The 26567-nt window shown below is 34.3% G+C and overlaps 4 protein-coding genes across 19 annotated transcripts; 3 read left to right on the top strand and 1 right to left on the bottom strand.

Annotated features, from left to right (window-relative positions):
- On the top strand, positions 1-4487 carry LOC111305943 (ferric reduction oxidase 2-like). Its single transcript, XM_022903826.2, has 8 exons — positions 1-343; positions 441-543; positions 641-835; positions 953-1187; positions 2489-2816; positions 2908-3151; positions 3241-3944; positions 4097-4487. The coding sequence occupies exons 1-8, from the start codon at positions 184-186 to the stop codon at positions 4234-4236; spliced, it is 2109 nt and encodes a 702-aa protein (XP_022759561.2). The 5' UTR covers positions 1-183; the 3' UTR covers positions 4237-4487.
- A 444-nt stretch (positions 4488-4931) lies between these two features.
- On the bottom strand, positions 4932-15457 carry LOC111304762 (uncharacterized). Of its 16 annotated transcripts, XM_089750035.1 has the most exons (24): positions 15090-15434; positions 14889-14996; positions 14317-14465; positions 14144-14225; positions 13641-14056; positions 12695-13127; positions 12482-12600; positions 11924-12119; positions 11659-11804; positions 11413-11587; positions 11243-11296; positions 10830-11009; positions 10088-10200; positions 9491-9667; positions 9010-9067; positions 7899-7958; positions 7744-7785; positions 7521-7648; positions 7296-7431; positions 7136-7213; positions 6963-7034; positions 6508-6624; positions 5817-5879; positions 4932-5115 (listed from the first exon to the last, which is right to left on the bottom strand). In XM_089750035.1, the coding sequence occupies exons 1-24, from the start codon at positions 15234-15236 to the stop codon at positions 5023-5025; spliced, it is 3342 nt and encodes a 1113-aa protein (XP_089606161.1). In that variant the 5' UTR covers positions 15237-15434; the 3' UTR covers positions 4932-5022. The 16 variants fall into 16 exon arrangements, 15 of the variants coding, with proteins under 15 accessions (XP_089606161.1, XP_089606166.1, XP_089606162.1 ...); XM_089750040.1 differs by lacking the exons at positions 9010-9067; positions 9491-9667; positions 10088-10200; positions 10830-11009; positions 11243-11296 and having other exon boundaries at positions 14838-14996; positions 15090-15442; XM_089750036.1 differs by lacking the exons at positions 9010-9067; positions 9491-9667; positions 10088-10200; positions 10830-11009; positions 11243-11296 and having other exon boundaries at positions 15090-15383.
- Positions 15458-19993: 4536 nt separating this feature from the next.
- LOC111305942 (brassinosteroid-responsive RING protein 1-like) lies at positions 19994-20866 on the top strand. The gene has a single exon (XM_022903825.2). It carries the CDS (start codon positions 20215-20217, stop codon positions 20719-20721), a length of 507 nt encoding a protein of 168 aa, XP_022759560.1. The 5' UTR covers positions 19994-20214; the 3' UTR covers positions 20722-20866.
- A 1391-nt stretch (positions 20867-22257) lies between these two features.
- Positions 22258-24038, top strand: LOC111305941 (uncharacterized). The gene is made up of 4 exons (XM_022903824.2): positions 22258-22772; positions 22895-23172; positions 23531-23595; positions 23682-24038. The coding sequence occupies exons 1-4, from the start codon at positions 22582-22584 to the stop codon at positions 23886-23888; spliced, it is 741 nt and encodes a 246-aa protein (XP_022759559.2). The 5' UTR covers positions 22258-22581; the 3' UTR covers positions 23889-24038.
- Positions 24039-26567: the final 2529 nt, after the last annotated feature.

Here is a 26567-nt window from a genome sequence, read left to right as displayed (position 1 = left end):
ACGTACAATTCCCCCAAGAGCCAAGACGCGGATCATGCTTTTTTTTTTTTCCTCAATAAATATTTATCCTTTCCTTAAATTTTGGATGAATTATTTAATTATAAATAAATTCTTCTCTACATATACTCATCATTCCACTGAAATTCTCTCAAGAAAATACTCAAAAACTCCCCCAAGATAGAAATGGATTCCAGGGTGGTACGGGCAGCAATAAGGGTGCTATTGACTGCCATATTTCTTGGGATTTGTATGATGTGGATCTTGGTACCAACAAACACCTACAGGCAAAAATGGAGGCCTAGCATTTCCAAAAAGGTTGTTTCGACATATTTTGGAAAACAAGGTAATTTGCCTGATTCTGAAACCAATGTTTTGATCCATTTCATAACATGTTTCCGAGGTTTATATAGTTTATCATAACATTGTAAGTACCCTTACAGGTTTAAATATGTTGATTTGGACTTTTCCTGTCCTCCTCGTTGCTACTTTGGGCTCCTTGTACCTTCACTTGGGAAAGAACTTGACTGAAAACGTTTCACAAAGGTAGAATATAAAACATTTTCAATCACTTTACATATGTTAAACGTAAGATCAAAAACCCCATTTTAATGGTTTTTTTTTCTTGGATTCTGATGAACAGCAATGACAAAAAACATCGGCTGGCGGTATGGAAGAGGCCCATTTTAGTGAAAGGTCCCCTAGGGATTGTTTCAGGAATAGAGTTAGCCTTCTTGATCATGTTTATCGCTCTCCTGATTTGGACACTCGGAATTTACTTACACAATGGGTTGCCTACCATCACTCCAGAAGTAGCAGCAAAAGATGGAGTAAAAGTGTAAGAAATTAATCAATTAACGTTCATAAATTTAATCCAGGATTCAATTACTTTCATTTTAAACGTTTCGAAATTCAAACATTTAATATGGGTTTGGTCTTGGATTGGATTTGGCAGATGGCAAATGAAATTACACCAGGTTGCATTGCGGATAGGCCTTGTTGGGAATATATGCCTAGCGTTTCTCTTCTACCCCGTGGCTCGTGGCTCATCGGTGCTGCCGCTGTTCGGTCTAACCTCGGAGGGCAGCATCAAGTACCACATATGGCTCGGACACATTACCATGGTTCTTTTCACAAGTCACGGAACTTGCTACATCACTTATTGGGCTGTTACGGGCCACATATCTGAGGTAATTAATGTCCTTCTGGCCTGATAACTAATCAAGATTTGAAAAAAAGAAATCAGTTTTATAGCTCTTTTTGAACCGTCTTATATTCTTGGATTAAAAGTTATGTTTTCTTCCTTTTCCATCACTGTTTAAAATTTGCACGTAAGTGAGAATGAAAAAGATAGAGAAAAAAAAGGCTCATTGTTATCTGGTTTAAGAAATTTGTTATAAAAAGGAAAAAAGAAGATAATTCCACGTGGGATTAAACAGAAATAATGGCATAGAATCAAAGGTTGTTTTCAAGGTTCGTATAAGAACAGTGGAACTGGTCCAATTACAATGGAAAAAGAAACATAAAATATGGTTGTCTTTATCAAATGGATTTTTTAGTTTGTTGGTTTGCAAAAAAAAGTTTTAGTTATATTTTCGTCATCTCATGCGGCTGTGGCATTTCTTGTGACTCTTTCTTTCATTCATTCAATTCTTTGCTTTTGTAGTACTGTTTTTGACACCTGTTTTTCATACATGAACATGGTCGGTGGGGGTGCACCAAGGGCAAAAGTCCACAAATCTAGTGGTTAGGATAATCTGAAGGGTTTGACTTATGGGTTTGGGAATCTGATTAGGGCCCATTTGAGATCTAGATGACAAGTGTTGGGTAAGCCATAAGATAAACTGGGCCTGACCCATAAGCCCAAAACAGGTGCGTTTAACATTAATGGTGTTTCTGATCAAGATGCAACAAAAGAAAAGAAAAGAAGATGTATCCATTAAAGTCAAAGATTGGTACGTGTTAAATGATCCAAATTTTAAAATAAAAAATAAAATATAAATGATATATATAAGATATATCTATTTAAAGATAAGTATATAAATATCTCTTATTTAAATTATTGAACTTATATGGATTTAAGTTTAGGAATTTGTTTGGTCATTGAAAAATATTGCAATTTCTTCCAATTATTTCCTATTATCTCATGTTTATATAACCAATATCAGTATATTTGCTAAATTTCGAATGCATTTCACTTGATATTTTTATTACAATTTTTAATTATTCAATCATAATAAATAATTTTTATCATTTATAAATATGGATTTTTTTATAAAATTTTGATAAATTATATATAATTTTAAATTGTGATTGACTAATTATAGTACAATGATTATAAATGATATTTTTACAAATTTCATTGACCAAAATTTAATTTTTGACTATTTAAAATATTGAAAAATTAAAAAAAAATTCATATTTATATAACTGTGATCATTTCCAACTTTCTAAATATGCTTATTGCGATGTTGATCCAATAATATTTCAGATGATAAAATGGAGTTATTCCGATTTATCAAATGTGGCCGGAGAGATATCATTGCTGGGTGGCTTAATCTTGTGGGCAGCAACCTTCCCTCAAATCAGACGAAAAACGTTTGAGCTCTTCTTTTATACTCATTACCTTTACATAATCTTTGTATTCTTCTTCATCCTCCATGTTGGCATTGGTTACTCCTTCATTATGCTTCCTGGATTTTACCTCTTCATCATTGATCGTTACCTGAGATTCTTGCAATCTCGAAGGAGTGTTCGCCTACTTTCTGCTCGAGTTTTACCCTGTCATACTCTGGAACTTAATTTCGCCAAAAGCCCTGGTAATTGAGCCAACCACTTGCCTAGTTCTTTGTTTGAGTTTAACCCTTTTTGACCCTACTGTTGATTTGTAAATAGTTTTTTTTAACTTAGGTTTGAGCTATAACCCGACAAGTATTATGTTCCTGAATGTGCCTAGCATTTCTAAGCTGCAATGGCATCCATTTACAATCAGTTCAAATAGTAGGTTGGAGCCAGAAAAACTCAGTGTGATCATTAAAAGTGAAGGAAGTTGGTCGACCAAGCTCTACCAGATGCTGTCAGCTCCTTCTCCAATTGATCGTCTTGACATCTCTATTGAAGGACCTTATGGACCTGCATCAAACCATTTCCTAAGGTTTGCAATCAAGAGACAAAAAGTCAAGCCCTAAAACTTTTTGATGGAAAGGTTATTACTATAATAATAACTCCGCCAAATATTTGTAGGCATGACACCCTTGTGATGGTGAGCGGAGGAAGTGGAATAACTCCATTTATATCCATAATCCGAGAGATCATCTTCTGGAGCAAAACATCTCAACGCAAGACACCGGATATCATCCTAATTGCTGCATTCAAGTGCTCTTCGGACCTGACCATGCTAAACCTCTTGCTACCTATGGCTGGTTCTCCATCTGAAATTGCTAACCTGCAGCTTCAAATTGAAGCTTACGTAACAAGGGAGAAAGAACCAACAATTGATAACTCAAAACGAGTTCGTTCCATGTGGTTCAAGCCCCATCAAACAGATATACCTATGGCCGCCATTTTAGGTCCGAACAGCTGGATCTGGCTCGGTGCCATAACATCATCTTCATTCATCATTTTCCTTATCTTAATTGGGATCATCACCCGCTACTATATTTATCCGATTGATCACAACAAAAATGAATTCTCAAGATCTAAAACAGCTGTGTTGAATCTGTTGGCTATATGTGCCTCCATAGCTGCAACAGCTAGTGTAGCGGTTTTTTGGAACAAGAGACAGAATGCCAGGGAAGCTAAGCAGATACAAAACATGGAAGGGCAAACCCTAGAAGGATCAAATAACTTGACGCTTTATAATGCTGATAGAGAATTGGAAAGCCTTCCTCACCAGTCTGTTGCAGAAGCTACCAAAATTCACTATGGACAGAGACCTGACTTAAAGAGTAAGTTCTTGCAAATTGTCTAATGGCTTAAATAGTGCTTGTATGCTAGCAACTAGAATTTACAGAACCTAATTTGTCAGTCTTTCCTTGCAAACGCCAACCTTTTTTTTTCTCTTTTTTTTTTTTTTAATGGTTTGGGACTTTGGGTGCAGGAATGCTTTTTGAATGTAAAGGATCAAGCATTGGTGTTCTTGTTTGCGGTCCAAAGAAACTGAGGCATGATGTTGCAGCAATCTGCTCATCTGGTCTGACAGATAATCTGCATTTTGAGTCTATCAGTTTCAGCTGGTGATTACTGTTTTCTATCCAGTGTTGAAATGGTCTGCGTTGGGAAGATTTGTCGTGTTTATTAGTAATTTGACGCTCAGCATTTGTTCTAAGATTGTATGGGTTTCTTTCTAGTTCGTATACGGCCATTTTGGATCTTTCATGCAAATTTTCTTGCCACATGAGAGTATGGTATTCTACATTAAGTTGTTAATGAATAACCTGCTCAATCTTACTTTTTTTCCCACTTTGAATGGTCAAGATTTTTTTTTTTATAAAAAAAAATTAAATTTTATCATCTTTTCCACCTTATCAAATTTAAGGATTTCAACCTCATTCATACCAACAAAATATCCGACTTTTTATCCTTTTAGTGATGAAAATGAATTTTACATTATAAGTATGAAATAGATATAATTTTAAATTTTTGTTAAGTACGAATATAAGAATGAGTAATATAAAACCCATACTGTATACTATATATATATATATATATATATTTCATAAATAAATTTTTTATTAAATAATATAAATTATTATTTTAAATTAATTAAAATTAATATATTTTTATTAAAAAAATATTAATATATAATTATAAAAAATAATCTAAATATATAAGTTATAAATAAAAAAAAATTTAAAAGATAAATTTTTATTTTTATTTTAAAAAAAACTGTAGGTATTAAAATTAATTATACTTATTAAATACGAGAATGAGGATGAAAATAAATTTAAAATATCTTGAATATGAATATAATAATAAATATAATATAAAAATCCAAAAATGAAAATGAAAAATAATGTATCCTACCTACCCATTATCATCTCTATCATCTCTAGTCCAATTCCACTTGAGTGGATACCGCCGTAAATGTTTACCCTGGTCTCGGCTAAACTGCTGCATCTGAAAATTTGTGAAATACGCAAAAAAAAGGGAAAAAAAAAGCATTATTAATTTGTTGAAGGTGACATGCATTTCTGAAGCCCGTTTCTTTCAGGTTAATATGACTTGTCAGGAAGGAGAAAAAATCCTAAAAATACTAAACCGTATATCTGATAATGGAACGCCCTTGAAATTTATCATAAATATCACAAGAAAGTTGGGAGAATTTTCTACCAATCTCAAGCTCAAATACAGGAATATATAAAGTGGTTTATTTGGATAATTTTGATTTATTTATATACATGCAACTGGGCATGAAATCCCTAAGAAGCTTAACCTCTATATCTACAAAGAACAATTTTGTGATTCTAATGAGATACAAGATTTACTCTATAATTCAAATCATTCTCAAGACTTGATTTCCTTCGGTCATCTTTCTGCTTAATTGAACAAATAAATGATGCATGCTTTAAATGAAATTTGTTACTCAGGTGAAAATAGGCATCTCCAGAAAAATTTTGTTTCGGTTAAACTTGATATCTACCTCATTTATCTTCTGAAATTGCAATGGATGAAAGTTTCTCTTCCAAAATGTCAAGCAAATCATGGTATTCAGCAAATGAAGGATGAGACTGATACGAGAACATTAAGAGAGTATGGTAAGAAAGTCGGACTAGGATTTGAATATTGTGAAGATGATCAGAGATATAAAAGCCACGTACCTGCAAGGTCATACTATATGCTTTCCACAACCGCATATCATGCCGGAAAAGATCAAAGAGAACCTGCAAAACCCCGCAGATAGATGGTTATTGTGAACCCAACTCTGCAATGAAAAATAACTTAACCTAGCTTTTTGATGTCAAAATGACCTAGAAATCTAACAAAAACATCTTTTTGAACTCCAACAGTGTCCTACTCAAGACCACCTGGATCTCAAGTAATATTTGCATGCACCATTCTTAACTTTCCGTTCATTGTTTTCCAAGTTAAATTGTAGATAAAATTTACACATCTTTTAAAGATAAAATTAGAGAATGTAAACGTCAAATAAGAAGTTTAAAGATAAAATTTACAGAGATCTCTAATTCTTTGATAAATGAAATTACTTCATTTATCCGAAAAAACAAAAATGCCCCAGAAAGAAAAAGTTTTAAGATCTCAATTTTGATATAAACTTCCACCAAATGGTTCCCCTTTAAGATTCAAACCGAAGATGTTTTGAAGTTCCAGTTGCTTTTTTGTAATGAATGGTTATAACTATTTAAAAGGGAAGTCTAGAGCAAAATGTTGAGACCCTTACGAGCCACCCATTCTTTAAAGAGGGAGAAGGTATCATAAGTACATCAGTGATGCTAAAACTCAAACTATCATTAAAACCATATTTTTAATGTTAGACGAGGAAAATTATACCTCAGATCGTCTTAAAAGTGTGGCAAGGACAACTATCCACTCCTTAAACTTGACAGAGCACATATGAGCCAATAGGAACTCAGCATCCAACCTGCTCTGCAATGTACCCATTTGCAGCTGGAGATATATTTAGAAAAAGGGGTTTCAATCAGCACCTTACTCAAAGTGTAGAGTGCTCAAAAAATGAAAGAAAAGAAAATTGCGGGAAAAGAATGGTAGTCATTTTTATGATTTGAAGTGTTCATGGTTGGTGCCTTCAGCCGCCTGAATAGATGCTTTTGCAACAGTTTCTTACAGCACGCATGATGTCACGGACTTAAAGAAGAGTCTTGAATCCCACTTCGAACATAATAAGAGGGTTACTGGGCTATAAAAGGGTTCACACCACCTCTGCCTTGTGAGACGGCTTTTGTAGGACAAAATCGTGAGGTCAGGGGAGCCAGAGCGGACAATACCTCACAAGGGTGTGAACCGTGGTAGGTAAGCTGATCTGGGACGCCGGATGAGTAGATGCTCGAGTCCCGAAGCTGCGCGGGTTCGGAGCTTAAGTCTCAACCCGTGACATATTATAATACAACAAAAGAGCAAAGAATATAGACTATAACAAATTTCCAAAAAAATTTAGCACCTTTTGCCCAATCAGTTCAAGTCCTGAAGCAAAATTCTCCAACCGAGCAGAACCATATCTTTCTCGTTGAAGGTATTCCTGCAATGTATTGTTTAGTAGAACAAATGAAAAACACTTCACCAAAGCCAATGGCATCTTGAACAAACTCTGTTTTTCTTACCACTAAATCAAACTGAGTGCCTTTTACAAATGCAACAAGTTTGGAAAGTTCCTTTCCCAACATCAAATAGCTAGCATGATTCTCCAATATGTTCTTGACAGGAGCAATATGAGCACTCTGCTCTTTGAATGAGGTACTGGTTCAAAAAAACGTTTTTAAGTGAGTATCATTTTGAACTTATAACATAACAGACATAATGTAAAAAAAATTGATGTAAGTTATTACCTTTTATCAAGTGATGGCCTCCTGTAACTAGAATGAAAAAGAAAATAGCCCAAGAATCTTGGAGCTAGTCTGTCAGAATCTGTAGATGCCTGCTCATAGTCTCTTCCTGATCTAAATAAGAACCTCACCTAGGAACAAAAGAAAAGAAAGAAATCAGAATCCAGAAAGAGTCTAATACCAAAAAATTCAGTTACAGAAACATATAACCGTGGCAAAATTGTACCAGCTCTCCAGCAAGTTCATATAATGATTCGTCTAGTGTCACCTGCATAGGATTTGACAATGTTTCAATAGTCGTGAAAGGCGAAAAAAAGCAAAATACAGGTAAGAGGAAAGAGTGAGAAATAATTACATATGAAACTATTACCAAAGACCTACCTGCAATAACCGCAGAGCACAATACTGACTAACAGCAGGACCTTCAAGTTTAGCAATTACCTGCACCATTTATGAAACGAACGGATCAATCAAACTATTATGTAGCACAATAGATGATGACTTCTATACTCTCTGTAACTGTTGAAAACCTCTCATAGCATTTTCTGACAAGGAATTCACATGCAGTAAGAAAGCATCTTCCTCACTTCTCATACATAGCTTTCTAATCACATCTGATGACATCTGATGAGGAAGAGAGCCACACAAAATTCTTGAAAGATAAACATACTCTATAAATTTACTTGGGATGGGTTAAATGTAACTACTAAACTGCCTCAGCACCCAAAGCATGCTTTAAAACAGGGCTATATGCATATGTTACAAGCCGAGACTCAAGCTCCAAGCTCGTGCGGCTTCAAGACCCGGGCATGAACTCATCCTACATCCCAAATCAGCCTAATTGTCACGGTTCACACAAATTTGTGAGATATTGTCCGCTTCGGCCCCCTTGGCCTCATGGTTTTGTCCCACAAAAGATGCCTCACAAGTTAAAAGTGGTGTGAGCCCTTTTATCCCATGACCAACTCTAGTACACAGCCGATGTAGGATTCATGGCTCATCCCCAAGACCGTGACATCCTCCTCCACTCCAACGAAGGCCCATCGTCCTCAGTGGCACATTGCTAGTACCCTCAAAGCTGGCTTTAATACCACTTATCACACACTAAAACTCAAGCTCCAGGCTCGGGTGGCTCTAAGAGCCGGGCATGGACTCATCCGGTGTCCCAAATCAGCCTAACTATCACGGTTCACACCAACTTCTGAGGTAGTGTCCGCTTCGGCCCCTTTGGCCTTACGGTTTTATCCCACAAAAAGCACCTCACAAGTTGAAGGTGGTATGAACCTTTATATCCCATGAGCAACTCTAATATACAGCCGATGTGGGATTTACGACTCCTCCCCAAGACCGTGACTCATGTACTAAGAATAATTTTGACCAGTGGAACTCTAAAAAGAGGAAATATCTTTGTGCAAAATTGGGAAGGACAACAGCAAAAAACATGATACCTTCATTACAGAGTTAAAAGTTTCAAAGAAAAGATGGTTCTTACAAGAATGTAGCAAGCTGCAGTGCGGTACCATCTCCGTTGGAAGCAGTCTTCAAACAACCTTTTGCAATAAGATTTGTGAGGGCAATTTTTGAAAGGAAAAAGGATCACAACATGCTAATAGATACAATACATGGAATGATAATGCAAGTGATGCCCAATGATTACTAGGTTGTAACTATTACTCTGTGGAAGGAAAGGTCAAATCTACCCAAACATCTTTAATCAATATAGAAGACCAGGTAGAAGAATATGATTCTTAATTCTGCTCAAATCACAATTTTGTTGAAAATATAGATCAGGATTCACATATCCAGTTTTGTCTAGTTTTATACAAATATCAATACAGATACACGGTATGTATATAACAACACACATAATTGATTAGTTAAATCTGGACTCATAGATATGTTCAACATCTTCAAACATGTTTTGCAACTGTCAACTGGAAAAACAAAATCAAAAGGAGAATTAAGGAACATACTCCGTTGATCTTCCTGCAGCAGTGAACAAATCAGCCCAATGTCTACCATCAGTTTTTCTTGCAACACTCACAACAACATCAAGATACTCTGGGAAATTCTTGATCAGATCACAGGTCTTCTCCAAAAGAGAGACATTCTGTTTTGGGACTGAGATCTGGTTTTTATTCGCATTTTGCCTGCAAGGTAATAAAGTTTATAGTTATAGATAGTATAAGCATGATGAGATACAGCAAAAAGAGAAGGGGAGAAAAGAAAAATACATTAAAATCTCCAGCCTACCGGTGAAAAAAGAGAGATCAGGATTGGTCCATGAAAAGGTTCAAGCAAAACCAAAGAAAATTACACTAACCAGCAACTTATAAGGAAATTTATACTTGTCAAGTTTAATAAGCCAAAAGCTAAAAACTGCAACATCCAGACCACATCACAATGCCCTCACATACGTGCATATTATGACACAACATGGTCATTTCAAGCTCTTGAGCTACGTCTTAGAGTTTAAACAGCAATTGTATGCATTAAAACTGATTAGCCTCTAGTAACTTTCAGTTTAATGAAGATAACTTGCAAAGTCATTTATCCAGTTAAAATAATACCTTGAAATCTCAGCATCAAATACAGTGAAAAGAAGCCACTCCAAACAATGTGAAAAATGTGGCTTCTCTGCTGATATTTGTGCCAACCGTAAAGCCTCCTCGCTTTTGTTCCTCTGCAAGATGCAGAATCAGAAAGACAAAATATAACCTAGGCAACAGCATTGTGCTTTAAAACAAGTGGGACCAGCATTTAGAGCTGTGACATCCTAAATGTGACAAAAACAACATTCTTTATGCTACTCAGAGAATAGATACCTCCTTACAAATAACTTAATCATGTTCCAAAGTAATAACATTTTTAGGTCTGGCAATAATAAAGTTTTATCGTTTGTTGCAAGTTCTTGGTAGGAATCTTCACATTTATCAGCTAAAAGTGGCAAATCTACAACAAAAGAGAAGAAAAAATAAGTTGAACAAAAAGAGGATTTTCACATTCACTGCAGGCAATCTTGAACAATCAACCTACAGATCCTGCCATTCTTTTTGGCAGAAAACTCACTAAGCTTTGTATAAGATATTTCCTAAACACCATTAAATCAAAGAATAAGTGCCCTCCTGATGGAACACATAGGTTTGACAAAATAAATGATTAGATAGTTCCAATATCATAAAATATAAAAAAAGAAGTAAAATCCTTGCTAATAAACATAGGAAATTTGTTAGTAAATTTCACCAACCACAGGACTTTAAATTAAACAGGCTTTTGGAACTCCTAAGGAAAGGAGGAGAATGACAATGATACCTGAAGGAGGTGTCGGAGTAGGCAATGCAATATAGTTTGAGCTTGGGGAGTTGGCTTAAAACATGGAAATTCCGTGCATGCTGAAAATGACATTCTTTGTGAAACACCAACAACAACCCCAGCATTTGGAAGAAGCCCCAGAGGGTACACCTCACGGTCAAATTCCAGCTCTGGATCCAACTAATGAATAAATGTTGAACTCAGTAGATACACCAAATAACCAGATGAAGTGCCTAATATAAAAGAGATTATAATGTCCAAAAGTTGACTGAATAGGGAAATAATGACTACCGACAAGACAACAAGAAAAAGAAACAACCAGATCAGACAGAAATCACACTTTCAGTTGAAAAAAATCTCAAATCCCAAAATACTATGAATAGTTTACCATAGAGGGCTTTGAGCAATAATACCTGCAAAAAATCCTCCTGCTTAAATGAGCCAACACCGGGAGATGGATACCAAACCTGTAAAAATGAGCTTCCAAACAGATACTATATCAGACTAGTAAAAACTAACGAAGATACATAAGAAATCAAAAAAAGCCAAATGTAGTAAACTATCAACTTTAACAGTAGGTTACCTGCATTCCTCGGTGGCCATAGTCCAACCAAGAGACGTCCTCTATTAGATTTGTTTTCTCTTCTGATTGACCACATGTAACCCAAAATAATTCAACAGAATCAGTGAGTTCCCTTTCCCGACCATCATCCAACTCAAGTAGTGAAAGTTCCCCACTCGCCCTCAGTATCAGACATCTAGAAAAGCAAGTAATTACCAGAGGCATGCAATGTCCAGAAAGTTCTATTCACTGTTTCAAAGGTAATACCTTGCAGGCTCTCTGGCTAACAAGTTTGAAGAAGATGAAATACGAGCGTCAAGGGCACCCTCTCTTGGAATTTGATCAGGAATAAAACGCATCACTGCAGGATGGCTCTTTGCAGTCATGATTGAGAGTTCTCTTACTGTAGAAAGCTGTTTGTCATTTTATCACTTAAAAACGTATGAAGGATAATTTACACACCATCTTAAAGCACTACCGCTTTACATATTGCAATAAAAGACTTAAAAGCAACTAGATAACATTCCTTTACCTGTAGGTCTGGAGTACTTGAAGGTGTCAATTCACCTACAAATTTCACATGGAATATGTGCACATCAAAAGGGCAATAAGTGACTAGTATATAATCTTCATAAACATCCATAACCATTGGCTTTGCAAGCAATGGTTTACGGCAAAGTAGTGAGCTCTGATCAAGGTGATATCGAGGATAGAATAGCAACTCATACCTGCAATCAATCAATTACTTCAACCACAATAAACAACAGTTGGTCATGAAATTTAAACGAAAAATCATAATTCATAAGAAAATCTTTATTAAAAAGAAAAGACAGAAAGAATAGGAACTAGCTACCAAAAGCTTAGAAATGAACTGGCTAATTGCAAAGGCTTGTCCGTGTATTTTAGGAATAAAAAATTATTAGTATTTGGACAAACTAGACAAGTTCTGCTGAAGTAACTAAGGGGGCATAGATTCGCATCTCACATGTTAGAAGAATTGATATAGTTGCAGACAACAACAATCTTCCCCAGCCAAAACAAACCTTTGCACTGAATCTTTTGTTCTTGAGAAATATCTCCAAACACTCACCACTTCTTCAACCTTATATCATATAAAATCAACCCATGGAGACCAGCAACTGCTAAATACATCCCATCCTTGCTCGCTGCTACATGTTGAACAGGCCAATTTTGGAAGATATAAGAAACCTGGACCAAAGCAAAACCACATTAGAGACACCCATATTTTAAAGAAAACATAATGAAGGCAGACAGTTATCACAGTTGTGATTTGCATATTAACTGGAAGGTTCAAATGTAGCATCTTAAGCTCATCGGTATCTTCTGACTGCACGACAAGCAACCTATCTTCACCATAAATCACTTGACGTACGTAAGTCATCCCCGAAACTCCTCTGCTCAAGCAACATTTTCCAAAAGAAAATGCAAGAATTCTCTCCCACGATCCTTCCTCAATAGCATAAAGCCTATATCCATATTCATCCCACTGCATTAGTGAGGTACCACCCATCAATGGTTCATATTTACAATCCTGGTTTGGCTTAACTATAGGAGAAGAAACAGAACTCAAACCAATTTGACGGATAGTTGACATCAAACGACATCCAGAAACAGACCAAACAGTAAGTCCTCTTAACTTCCACCCAACAGCAAAAGCAGAATTATCAGGTGTCCATGCAAAACAACTGACAGGACCAGTGTCATCCATCGAATATCTGCCAAATAATAAGATCAAGAAGTAAAAATCCTTCATCCTTAACAAATGAAAGCCTAAACCCAGATAAACATAGGGTTCAACAACTAGTACATTTGAATCACGCAAGAAAATACACATAACCAAGCAATTATTAAAGTGCAACAGCTTGCTAACATAGGTAGCAGAAAAGAAACTAAGTAAACCACAAATTTATGAATCTACAAAAGCTCATGTCCTCGTATAGGGTATACTAAGGCTTTATTCAGCCTCGTTGTAATTCTTGATCACTAAACATTCATTCCGTCTCTGAACGTAATGTGTTGCTTAAGATTGAAGTATCAATCCACAGTTTTTGTAGATTCTACAAGTTGACAACCAAAAGGAATGGGATTCTACAAAACACAGATGAGGCAAATACACTATTTGCATGCGTTGCAGACAAATAGAGTAATCAGTTCACTTAAAAACTAAATGAAAAAACATCACATTATACCACTAATTTCCTAGCTTTTCCAATAAATACAAAGCTTACCCCCAGTCATATAAGCAGACTTTACGAATGAGCGACCCTGATTCAGCCAAGTCATATAACTCAACAACTCCTTTTCTGGTACCAACGGCAAGGATCTGTTGATCTCCAGCAATGGAAGTACATACAGCATCACCAGATCCCAAAATTTTTTCAGCTTTAATGGATTCAACTGGCTTTAAACCTCTCTTGCTCACAGAGCATGACATGAGTTGTCCATCAGAATATAAGACTAATAGCAGCCTCATTGCAACACAAAACTCCAATTGGGCTATACTAGACTTCTTGGAGACTTTATAATTCGAGACAAAAGCTCCTTGAGCCTCTCCAGAATTAATACCATTGACTAGAGAATGTGGTAAAGTAGTAACTTCAGTGCTACTATGTTGAAAGGAATCAAGTTCAAAAGCTCCATAAAACTGTAAAGAAATTGCAAAAATTAAGTTATGTTCAAAGGAAATACAGAGACAGGAATAAATTGCAACTACATGTTATCTATGGATTACCTCCCCCTTCCAGGAGATACTATACAAACATCCATCAGAAAGCCCCAATAACATATGTTTGTTATCACTCACAATATTGCTCCTGCAACAAAGAGGTTAAAAGGAAACGGTAAATATGATACTGAGAACTCAAATTAAGGTCAACATAACTGCAACAAACAAGGAATGCTTACACAGACAAAATCTTTTCCACAAAAGGGACTTGTTCATTCAGAACACAAGTTATTGTTGCCAGAAATAAACCAGAGGGTTGCTTCCCTCCTATTTGTACTTTTCTTTCCGTGAGCTGGACCTTGAAAATGTGAAGAAAAAAAGATGATGTCTGCAACACGGAAAAAAAAAAAAGATTATGAATTCTATAACAAAGAAAATTATGCATTTAAATATCTAAAGAAGCAAGACGTTGAAACAAAGGAAATGAAAATGGCGGTTAACAAGCATTATCTTTTTATCATTGATTGATGTTTCTTTATTGATCAATCCACCATCGTAAAGTGAAACTCTATCCATCATTCATAAACCCTAAAATAAAAGTAATGAAGCTAAATAACATTATCAAGACAAATGCTGCATGAGTTGCTCCTCTATTTCATCTTAATTTAGTAACTCACTTTAGTCGTTAACTCCAAAATGTTATCAACCTTATACTAAACCAACACTTAATCCAACAAATTAACTAAAACAAAATTTTAACCTGTCTTGGTATAGTAAGCAAAATCAATTTTCCCGGGAAAATTTAACTCACAAGAACGGCAATCAATTTGGAGTCAGGGCTCCAAACGGCCTGCAAACTCTCGCCTTCTCGTTGCAACGAATCCGCATCTCTCTTATACTTCCCTAACCTCACTCTATGCTGCAATCACAAACACAATAATTCATCAAAAAAATCATTAAAAAGAAAAACTAATCTCCAACAAATGCATACAAATATTTGTAGAGGAAATACCTGAGAGGAGCTCCAGAGCTCGAGATGCGAAGGTGAAACGACAAGCAAGAGTCGATTAATGAGTTTGATATAAATGACTTTTTGCGAGGATGGACACTGCCCTTGCTCTAATGGAATCACCTGCGGATATCCATATGCCATGTACATCTTTCTTCTTCTTCGATTACATTAATTTTTTTTTTCTCAGTTAGGGATCTAATCTAACTCAAGAAATATATCTGAAAGAGTAAAACATTTTTTTCTTTTGAGAAAACAAAAAAAGTAGATCCAGAGAGGAATGGCATTTTCTGTATTTTTCTTTCAATGTCAGTTGTGTTTTTTACCCTTTTTTTTTTTTATTTCATTAATTTCTCTCTCCGTTTGAAGATGAAATGCTAATAAAAGGGATTTTGATTTTATGGTTATAAAAAAAAAAAATTAAATTAAAAAGACGTTGTACCATAAAAGCGGTCCCACCTCCTTTTGGGTCCCTCCTTATTTACATGAACAATGGGCCAAAGAGAATAGAAAATTTACATGATCCACATCGCTGTATGAGAGATGGACCAGCCCACCTTTAAGCCCAAATTAAACCCAGAATTTCACCACTACCCAACGGGCTGACACATGGAGATTTCGGGTGGTTGGAAATTAAAAGTCTTGAATTTTTTTTTTCCCACTAATTTTATAATTGGACAACTCAAATGAATAAATTGAGAGTGCTTTGGACACCGGCTTAGAAGAACCCGGTCCTAAGTGTGACTTCTGATAAGAGATCAATAATTTTATTAACAGCTATCTAACTAAACTCACTATATGGATAGTTTCTGAGAGAGAAATATAAGAGAACAGGGGAGCAAGTTGTTGGTAGAGTTGAAAGGACGCAGAAATAGAGACATGTCGAAATCAAAAAAACGAGAAAACCAAAAGAAAAAAAAAAAAAAAAAAGGGCAGTTTAAAGACATGGACTAAAGAGAAGATGAAAACCACCAAAAGTGAGTTTAGCATTAGGGAAAATCCAAATCAAGAGTCAAAAGCAAATGGAAGCCCACATGGAGGAGTGAAGATAATGGTTACAATTGAAGCCCGTGGGCGATCAAGCACGAGAGAGACAGCGAAAGAGGGAGACATGGATCAAACATTTTGGGTTTTCGATTGGGTCCCTTCACATGTTGCTTATGCTTAACCATTGCTGTAGCCTTTTTCCTTTCTATTTGAGCTTCGACGACGACAGAGATTATTACCAAAAATACGTTTCTTCTCCCTTGTATTTATGGTGCACGAGCCAACTGGCAGTCTGGCCCCTATACTTTCAAGTTCCATTTCATCTTATCTAAAAGTTAATCAGCAATTAGCATCCACATGAAAAATAAAGAATTTCCTTTACCGAAAATAACCTATACTTGAATTTGTGAATCTTAGTTAATCATTGGAAGTATATACTAATACATGAACATTCAAATTCAAAATAATTTATTCAAGTGATTTTTAATATTATCACATCATATATTAAGATAATCATCATTTATATTCAAATTAATTAATTATGTTATATAATAAAAAATAATTTTTTTATTTTATATTGTTAAGGTTTAAAGCTTAATCAATAAATTAAAATCTTGCATTCTATTCATAAATTATACGACTGTTAATAATAAAATTTTATTTTCAATAACTCATGTTCGGTTCAAAAATGTTAAGAGTTTAAAATGTAAATCCACTCTCAATGTAGATAAAACAATATAAATTATTTGCCCGTTTCCATTAAAAAAAAAAAAAAAACAGATTCCATCTACAACGATTGGAACTAAACGAAGATTTTAGATATCCCACGAGACATGACATCCATCATTCAACATGTCATGTTCTGAATTGAACTTGATAAGCATATGATCATGTGGCCTCCAATGAAAAATTGATTGTAAGAACTAGTAAGAAAAACAGCTCAAAGGTTTTGCTACCGCTAAATGCACTAGCAACCCATCTCGCACATAATTTAGATTGTTTCACGTAGAGTTATAAATGATATATTAATACTCATAAATTATTCAGGTTCGATTCGAATAACACTCGAATTCGATTCGATTATTATCGAATCGAGCTCGAGTTCGAATAGTTTGATTCATCGATAAAACTGAATTCAAGTATTTTTATATTCAATTCGAGTAATTCATAAACCTAATCGAGCTTTTATATTTAAATTTTTTATTATTTTAATTAATAAAATATTTCGAATTCAAATTCGAATACAAATAATCGAGCATTTGTCAAGTATAAGAATCAAGCTTATTTTTACATATTTTTGAATTTAATTAAACAAGTTCGAATAGCTCGAATTCGATTATGAATCGAGTTCAAGTTAAAAAAATAAAATTCGATCGAATTTAAATCAAATATCGAATCATAAATTAAGAATCAAACTCAAACTCAAATTTTTCATTACATCGATTCGATTCGATTCGATCATATCCTAATTATACGCGCACAGATTTTGAAGTATCATTTTATTTTTGTTCGGATTGTACATGATTTTTAGCCGAAGGGAAGGGTTGATGAGATAGGTACGTGACTGAAAATAACGTTCGAGGCAGTCGGGCCATGGATGTCTCGTCCAGACCACGTACACCCAAGACTTGGCATTTCAATCACTCTCCGAACTTCGTAGCGCACCCTTTCACCGATTTTACTTTCGAAACGACGGTCTCCTAATCCACCAATGATTCCCTGTTGGTTGGCCAGGGTTCCTGCCACCGACGATTTTTTATTTGTCAGGCCCCCTTCTCTTCATCTGCCCTACCACCCCTCAAAGTTTCCATGGGCCTCTCATCAATCTACAATGCCCCACAGGCCACAATGCGCATTTTTATTTATCCCTTCCATCCCCCCATATGTTGTTCCATTTTTATAATAATGTTATTATTCTCAACATTTTTTTTCAATATAGTAAATATTTTCTTAAATTTTATTGTATTTTTATTTATTTTTCAAATGATTTTAAAGACCGCCTTACTCTTCGTAATTGACACGAAATAATCAACCAATTTGTGTTTTAAAACTCGTTAGAAAAAAAATTTTACCCAATATTGCACTGCTTTTACTTTTTTATTTTTTTTGGTCCATAAGCAAGCAACATAGTGTGGGTGTGACATGAAGTTAATCTATAATAGTTTTCATATAAATGTTTCTTTATATAGGAGACATAAACTAGAAAAAAAATGACCAGAAAAAAATATAGATATTATAACCATATAAACAAATGTTTGTGGTTTTTTTTTTTTTTTAAGAGAAATGCTCGTATATATATATATATATAAAAAGGAGATGATGGAATTAAAATTTACGTTTGCATAATTTTTTAAAAAAATTTTAATCATTAAATCAAAAAGTAAAAAACGGTTGTGTTAATCATTATGTTGTACTCCGTAGGCTTTTCATTTGTGTGAGTACTTGATATGATTAATTTGAGTGTAAATTACTCTTTCAATAAAGATCCAAATTTTTAGATAAAGCGTGTTTGTTTCAATTAATGAGTTTTATTTTAACTTCCACTCACTTTATTATTATTTCTAATATTAAGCACTTAGACATTGGATTATTCAATGATTTAATAATGATTAACAAATTTTTAAATAAATGTCACATCAATAGATATAATTTTTTTTCTCTTAAAATATGAAAGAAAGTTGCTTAAAATAAATAAACTTGCAAATATGTGAAAAATTATATTAGATATTTTCATTTAAATAATAATAATAGAGGTAGTGGATCTTGTCACTCATAATGAAAAAAATGAAAAAAAAAATCATAATCAATAATTAAGATTTGTCAGCAGTTATATAATTTATTAATAAGGAACTAGATATATAATTTTAATAATTATGACTTAAATTAATGACAATTTTATATGTAAAAAAAAGAGGCGTGCAGACAATGATTAGTGACGGAGATAGGCAGTTTCCAAATGATAAAAATAATTGTGATTTGCATCTTTAAGTCCTTGTTTTATGAGAAATAAAACTATTGCTTAACTGCTTTTGAAGTAATTAATTTAATGTGAGTAAAGACAATGGAACCACTAGCTAAGGCTGGGGTAGGTTTTCTGCCTCATAATGCATGGGGGGTCCATTAATATTTTTGGGATTAAAATATTCAATCATTTAAAGTTAGTGTACTCCTTACTATTTACTGCCTACCAAATTTGATAAGTACATTGAGCTGTAATGGTACATTGAGCTGTAATGGTTGCATAATTAGTCAAGTAATGGTTGCATAATTAGTCAAATAATAGTTGAGGTTTAATTCGTCTATCCGAATGCAACTTGCATTAGTTAAAAACAAAGAAATTAAACCAATGTTTATTGATTCGAACGATAAAAAATTTAATTTTTTTAAGTAAAATTTTGATTTCGATTTTGATAAATAAAAAAAATAAGTTTAAGAAAACTTATTTTTTTTATAAAATTTGATTTGGTTTAATATTAAATTAATTTAAATTTAAAGTGATTATCATACATTAAAAAATTTAAAACAAAAAAAAATCAAATTTTTGAGAAGCAGTAAGTGGATTTTAGTTGAGTTTTTACAAAATTTATTTATTTATTTTTTGAATTTGAATTATATTTAATTAAAATTATTATTAAGTCTAAGTTATTTGGAGTTTAGTAATTTTTATGCAAAGACAATTAAGAAAAGAGATGATGAAAAATGAATCTGAATTTGTTAATGATATGATGATTGCTAGTTAGGCGTCCTCCGCGTCTCGCCCCAGTCTTCCACTTCCTCTCTCCTTCCATTTACACCACGTGACACGTGTGCCATTTTCCCAGAGATAACCCACTTTTTAATAATATTTTAAAGAGTGCTCCCAAACGCAGCCTTCCTTTACTCATTATTTCATCGTCACACCCACACCAATGCCTGCCTCACCCACCAATCAAAACCATACATCTATGTCACAGTCAGTGACGGAATAGCTCACATTTAGTATGCACACTATATTAATTCCCATACTCACCCATGGTTGAACGCAGAAGCTTCATCTTCTCAGTCACTCGTTTTCCTCTCAACTCACTCTCTATAAATACGTAAACAAAAGATTTCTCTTTATAATTTCGATTTAATTTATTTTCTTTTGTAAATTCTCTTCATGGGGTTTCCAGTTGGTTATACGGAGGTTTTCTTACCAAAACTCTTTGTTCACACACTTTCGTTTCTGGGTTTCATCCGAAATCTAATTTTTGCCCTTTTTAACTACCTGGGACTCTCCGATTTCCTTGAAACAGACACGGTCTGGCCGGAAAACCCGACCCGAACAACAACCGAGAATCCGCCCGTATCCGCTCTCCTTATCCGGGAAATCCTTCCCGTTATTAAGTTCGAGGACCTTGTCGTCGTGGGGGACCCACCAGAGAGCTGTGCCGTTTGCTTGTACGAGTTCGAAGGAGGGGAAGAGATCAGGTGGTTGAGGAACTGTAGGCACGTTTTTCATAGGGCTTGTTTGGACCGTTGGATGGATCATGATCAGAAAACGTGCCCGCTTTGCAGAACACCATTTGTGCCTGATGAGTTGCAGGATGAGTTCAATCAACGGCTTTGGGCTGCTTCTGGGGTCGGGGATTTTTACAGTGAGTACAGTTCGGTTCCGGGATTGTAGATTTTTTTAGGGGGGTGAAGGGGGTACTTGTTTTTTCCTATCCAATGGCTCTTTTTGTAATGAGCTTAGTGAAATTTGTACATATTACATGACAATTTGGCGCATAACCAATAAAAAAAGAAAAAAAAAAGATAAAAGTTTTCTATATACAGTTTTTACAGTTTGGATGTTACAATCGAGGGTTTTATGTTGTTTTTTTTTTTTTTTTTATGTTAAATGAAAGAGTAGAATCCCGCACGTTAAACAGTGAATTGAGATTGAACAGTGTTGTCATCAAAGGTGACGATGCTTTGTATTTTGGTTGGATTATTTGCTTATTTTTAGTAAAAGGTTTTTGGAATATCAAAATTATTAGTATCAACTCAATTTTGTGGTGTTGGAGTTTATTAAGGTAAGCAGATAGAATATCAAAATTATTAGCATCAACTCAATTTAGGGGTTTTATCTTGTCACTGAACAATGAACATGAAACCGATGACCCTAGGTTTTAAGAAAATGATTTATAATTTTGCTCCAAATTTATACCTTGTTCTTTTCTCACTTCAATCTGGGGAACTCCGAATTCACAAAATCTAATTCTGTTATTTTATTATTATGGGCTGCTATTTTTTTTTTAAGCTTTTAGGTTTTAGTTTAGCCCATGGAATCAAAGAAAGACTTCTGTTTTAATGATTTCCTATGTGGGTATTTGGAACAAGTTGTGGAAGTTGTTAATGGTAGAAACTTCGGCAGTGATGAATTGTTTTGTTGGGGTGATGATCAACTGTGGGTTTTATTGTTTTTTCCTGCTGATCTGTTAAGAATAGTGAAAATTTTAAGAGAAATAGGTAGGATATGGTTGCAGATGCACTTAAAGGTGGTGCCCGGTTGGGGGTTCATTGAGAACCTTTTTTCCTGCTTTCCCATTGCTTTTTCATATGATGATTTTACTGAACTTGGATTCTATGCATCTTTTTCTCAGGCTCTGTTTAACTGCTTAAATCCCAAGCTGGCTCTGTAACACTGTCACACTGTAAATAGTGACACCAAAATGCAAGGGCCCCCTTCCTGCGATCTTCGTTCTTCCAAAATACAACAGGATTAACAGAACTCAGGGAGCCCCTTTTTGTTTCAACTTCCAAGGAGACAAAAGGAAATTGAAGGGTCCTAAGTGAATCTGATAACTTTATTTATCTCACCTTTTCCTTTTTATTAAAGAGGAAAGTGAATCTATGAAAATGATTTTGCCCAAAGCTCAGATCCTTAACTTTATTATGACAACGATCTAATTGTCTATTTTTGCTCATCCTACATATAATCTGGTCGTGCAGCTTAGCATTGGCTATTGTTGGGCTTCTTCAAACAAGTTCAATAAGTTATGTTTAGCCCAATCTGATGCTAAACTCAAGTCTAAACTGTCACCAGCAGAGGCCCACTCCTAGCTCCAAACCCAGTTCATTTTAAGTGTTCAACCTCGATACACGTGAACGGTTGACTTGGCATACTTCCTTTGATCCAATACCCTAATAAATTGGATCATGCATTCTTTGACTTCCCAAAGCTTCAGTCTTCAGTGAGACGGTGACCAATAAAAGCTTCAAAAATAATACTACTGCTAACTTTCAAAACTTCCATAGACAGAAAACCCCTCTGAATGACTCTTAATTTTTAAACAACACGTACTATGACAGTTTCAACTTCACTTTCATGAGCTCTCCAACTAACATCCATTTTTTCCTTTGCCTGACACACCCTTTGCTTAAACCCTAAGGCTCTTTCCCGAATCTCCACATTGCATTACTTCAAAACTAAAAAATATGAAGAAAACTTACAAGCCTCTTTTTCTCATTCTGATCCCTCTTTCCATCTCTGAATCTTGAAATGTCCAACAGTAAAGAATCTATGCTTATAGCTGTCGTAGCGATCTCTTTGTTGTTTGGATCATTGAACGTGCATTCTCTACCATGTGAAGACAGCAGATGCAAAACTGGGTCATGCAACAGAACTGGTGCTTGCATTTGCAATCTTCCGGATCCATCGACCATCTTGGATGGTGATCGTCCTTTCCTTGGGTAACATACTATCTGATCTGAATCTCCTTTGTGTTTGATTATTAGGACATTTCTTGGTGAATTCATCAGTATACATAGTTCTGATTTCTGATAAATGGTTCTGCTGCTATTTTCAACTACAGGGGAGAATTCTGTGACACAAAAATGACAATGTGCGACGGGACTAATTCGTTTTGGTGTGAAAATGGTGGGATCTGTGAGGAGATTGTTCAAGGTGAGGACTACTCCTGCAAATGTCCTCCAGGATATACTGGAGAGCGTTGCGAGCACCCAGGAGCTCCTTGTGGTAGGATATTCTGTTTTCATGAGGCTGAATGCCTGGCCGAAAGTGACGTATGCCAATGTCCTCCTAACTGGCAAGGAAGTGTTGATTGCTCTCTCCCAACAAAGAACACAACAGGTCAACTTTCTCCTCCTACCTCGTTTTTGATATGATTCTCTTTCTGTTTATTTTCTATTGTGTTACTTATCTTAAAGAGCGTTGTCTCAATGTGTTTGAAAGATTTGGATACCAAATTTACTAAGGCCTTATTACATTTTGAACAGTACTAGGTGCTACATGAGTTCTGTCCTATAAACAGAGTTCATACTCTAATCCATTTGGTTGATAGTTTTGTAAACCTCTTGCTCAATATTGTTCACATTTGAATCCTGATCTACCCTGTTAAATATAAAGTTTCAGATTTTATCAATTTATTATAATTGAAATATGGATGAAATATTACAAAATACAAAATACAAAATACAAATCCTTGCAGATTCCTCTATGGATTCCATTACATCTCAATTGCCTCATTGGAGAAGCAGTAATAGTAGTACAAATGTGAGTATGATTCATCTCTCCCTAAGTCTATTGCCGTTTCTTTTGCTCATGAGCAGGCTGAATCTAATCTATGGTTTCTTTAACAGTGGATTGTGATGGTCGTGGCCATTTCATTCTCAATAGGAGCAGTAGCAGGTGGTGCTATATATGCCAAGAAATTGTTTGGTAAGAAGGAAACCGCTCCAAAATTTCAGCAGCTATCACGAATGAAAAGTCTTGGGATTTTGGATGATGATGATGAGGGTGATACCATGGTTCCAGAAATGAGTCGTAATGGTAATCAGCGGCTTTAATTGACAAAGCACTAGCCATCTTAGAAAAGATCTGGTCGTTTCAGTGTGAGGCATTATGTAGTTCATGAGTTGTAATTCACAGTTCACGGTACCAATAGAAACTTTATCTTTCCTGTTTGATCTATACCAATAGAAACTTTATCTTTCCTATTTGATCTAATGTTCTAAGATGCACTGGATGAAAATTTATCAAAGTATGCATTCTAAAAAATAAAAGATTAATAATGTTTATGTTAATTCCCTTTTCCCCTTTGAGGGGATGGTATTGACAAATTAATGTAAAACAATAGAGAAGACGCTATAATAGGTTGCTACAGGACTAAAGCTTCTTCAGATTTGAATCTGATAGAAATAGAAAGAAAAATGAACATAACATGCATGTTAAACAATCATATATTATTTCCACCACAGGGCCGGGGAAAAGACTAGCAAAACTGACCATCTTTTTTCCATATTTATAGTTAACATTTCTGGTGAATATATCATAATGATTCAGGATAGAGTGATGAATGAACCAATCCAAATTTGAACATGTATTAGTATCAAGGTCGCTTATAATAGCATTGAGGATGAGGAGCGGGATATCCACCAGAACGAAAATTCTGAGTAGGTGGCGGGTATCCAGCAGGAAACAGAATCAGAAAAGCAAATGGAGGGAAAGGGAGAGAGTAAATAACTATGTATTTGCAGGGAAGATCAGCTTGCATGGTGTCCATGAGACTAGATTTGCAAAGAAACTACATTGTCGTGAACAAAAGAAAAAAAAAAAAAAACTGCAGAGAAGCTACACAACGTACGAGAAATGGAAAACACCAAAATTAATCAAATACTAGATTTTATTGTCTGTCGCTCAGTGAATATATCTATAGCGTGAAAACTGAAAACAGAAAAACACCAAGTGCAGCATGGAGAAAACGAGAAGGAACAAAAAAACGGAAAACGTTTCGAGCGGAATGAATTGGTGTGGTGTTTTTTTTTTTTTTTTGATTTGAACTTTATTTTTTCCCACGGGGGCTTTTAGTTTTAATGGATTAATAATGTTAATCATAATTGTTAGTCACGTTTTTGTTAATTTCTGTTGGGTTGGAAACAATTTAGCTGTATGTTAGGTAAATTTTGCAGTAATTGGCTGCTTACTTTCTCAAACTATCATGTTGCATTTTGGATGTAATTATGAGATGATTTCTCATTAAACTTAAGTATTTATTTTTATTTTTTATTTTTGGTTCAATGATAGATATATGTGTTTTTGCATTTAATAATTTGAATGTAAATCTCTTAACAATTTTATTTTATGAGGTATTAGTTTTAAAAGCTCCAAATTCATTTATTAAAATCGTCGTTAAAAGAATCCTAAACGAATTTCATATAATGGAAATTTGTACTACTTGGAAATAGAATGAACAAAGTTTGTCCGGATTTGGTACGAAGTACCGAAGAGTCGGTCGAAGGAGAAATGGAGGATGAAAGAGTGTAGGCAGCCAATCCTATCTTCACCCGACAACAAGATTCAATGAGTTTCAGTACGTCCGATCAACAACGTACAGCCTGATAATATATTGACCTTTCCCTACCTACAAATTCAGCACAATTAGGTTATATTTATTTTCAAGATTTTATTTTTTCTTTTTTTCATGCAAATCAATCACATTTTAGCATAATTGTTTTCCGCTTTTTGATTTAACGGTAAAAAATTTTTTAAAAAAAATATTAGAGTTTGGGTTTTTGAAGAAAGTATTTTTTTTTCTCTTTTCATATAATAAGATATTGTCCCCTTTTGAACCAAAAAATAAAAAAAAAATAGCATAATTAGGTTATATTTATTTTCAAGATTTTCTTTTTCCCTTTTTCATGCAAATCAGTCACATTTTAATTTATATATGTATAAATTACATGTAAAAAAACTTTAGAGAAACTTTAATAAATAACTTTTCTTTATTGCCTTCAAATAAATAACGTTAAAAGTGGTTTTGTCAGGCGCAAAGGGAAATATATATGAACAAGTTTTACTGTTATTAACTAAAAAAAAAAAACTGCATTATATATAACATTTAAAGCTCAATTCTAGATATGATAATGAAAAGTTTTGTATATTATTTTTAATATGACATAAAAAAGATGGAAGAGAACCAAACTCATACATATTTCATTTTTGATATGACAATACAAAAATATGTCCATTACATGTAATTTTTCGTGTCAAATTTGAATAAAATTTATTTTTAAAATTTATAAAAAAATAAAATTGACATACTTTAAGTAAGGAAATTAACCTCAAGGCACCTCTGTAATTAGTAACTTTGAGCCAAAGCACTATTATATGCTCACTCGAAATGAGAGAGGAGGAATAAAGCTTTTTTTTTTGTTATCCCAATCAATTAATGTTACATATTAGTAAATTTTGGAAAAAGGGTTTTTTATGCAAAATTAAAATTTGAATTGTAATAATGTAGAGGTTATTACCAAAACCTACGGGATTATTATTACATCATAAAGCTTATCAATTCCACATGCCAACAAAAATTTTTGTTGACAATGTTTAAAATTCTAATAAACCAATCAAAACTACAAAATTCATACTTAGCACAATATACAAAGTGTCATGTTTAAAACTCATTGTATAAGTCAGTGAAACCCATCAAATCAAGGGAAAAAATTTAGAAATTTTATTTTTTTTTA

The sequence above is a fragment of the Durio zibethinus genome, chromosome 21 (genome assembly GCF_047325235.1).
Source record: "Durio zibethinus cultivar Kanyao isolate XHJ-2024 chromosome 21, ASM4732523v1, whole genome shotgun sequence".
NCBI lineage: Eukaryota > Viridiplantae > Streptophyta > Magnoliopsida > Malvales > Malvaceae > Durio > Durio zibethinus.
Note: the sequence above shows the minus strand (reverse complement) of the source record. Positions and strands in the feature narration are given on the sequence as shown.

Excerpts from the sequence above, each read along its gene's own strand:
- LOC111305943 (XM_022903826.2), top strand. The coding sequence starts at position 184 with ATGGATTCCAGGGTGGTACGGGCAGCAATAAGGGTGCTATTGACTGCC. Across the intron at positions 1,188-2,488 it reads TTACGGGCCACATATCTGAG|ATGATAAAATGGAGTTATTC; the intron begins GTAATTAATGTC and ends ATAATATTTCAG. Across the intron at positions 2,817-2,907 it reads TAATTTCGCCAAAAGCCCTG|GTTTGAGCTATAACCCGACA; the intron begins GTAATTGAGCCA and ends TTTTTAACTTAG.
- LOC111305942 (XM_022903825.2), top strand. The coding sequence starts at position 20,215 with ATGGGGTTTCCAGTTGGTTATACGGAGGTTTTCTTACCAAAACTCTTT.
- LOC111305941 (XM_022903824.2), top strand. The coding sequence starts at position 22,582 with ATGTCCAACAGTAAAGAATCTATGCTTATAGCTGTCGTAGCGATCTCT. Across the intron at positions 22,773-22,894 it reads GGTGATCGTCCTTTCCTTGG|GGGAGAATTCTGTGACACAA; the intron begins GTAACATACTAT and ends TTTCAACTACAG. Across the intron at positions 23,596-23,681 it reads GCAGTAATAGTAGTACAAAT|TGGATTGTGATGGTCGTGGC; the intron begins GTGAGTATGATT and ends TTTCTTTAACAG.
- LOC111304762 (XM_089750035.1), bottom strand. The coding sequence starts at position 15,236 with ATGTACATGGCATATGGATATCCGCAGGTGATTCCATTAGAGCAAGGG. Across the intron at positions 7,035-7,135 it reads TTGAACTGATTGGGCAAAAG|CTTCGGGACTCGAGCATCTA; the intron begins GTGCTAAATTTT and ends GAACCCGCGCAG. Across the intron at positions 5,116-5,816 it reads CATATAGTATGACCTTGCAG|ATGCAGCAGTTTAGCCGAGA; the intron begins GTACGTGGCTTT and ends ACAAATTTTCAG.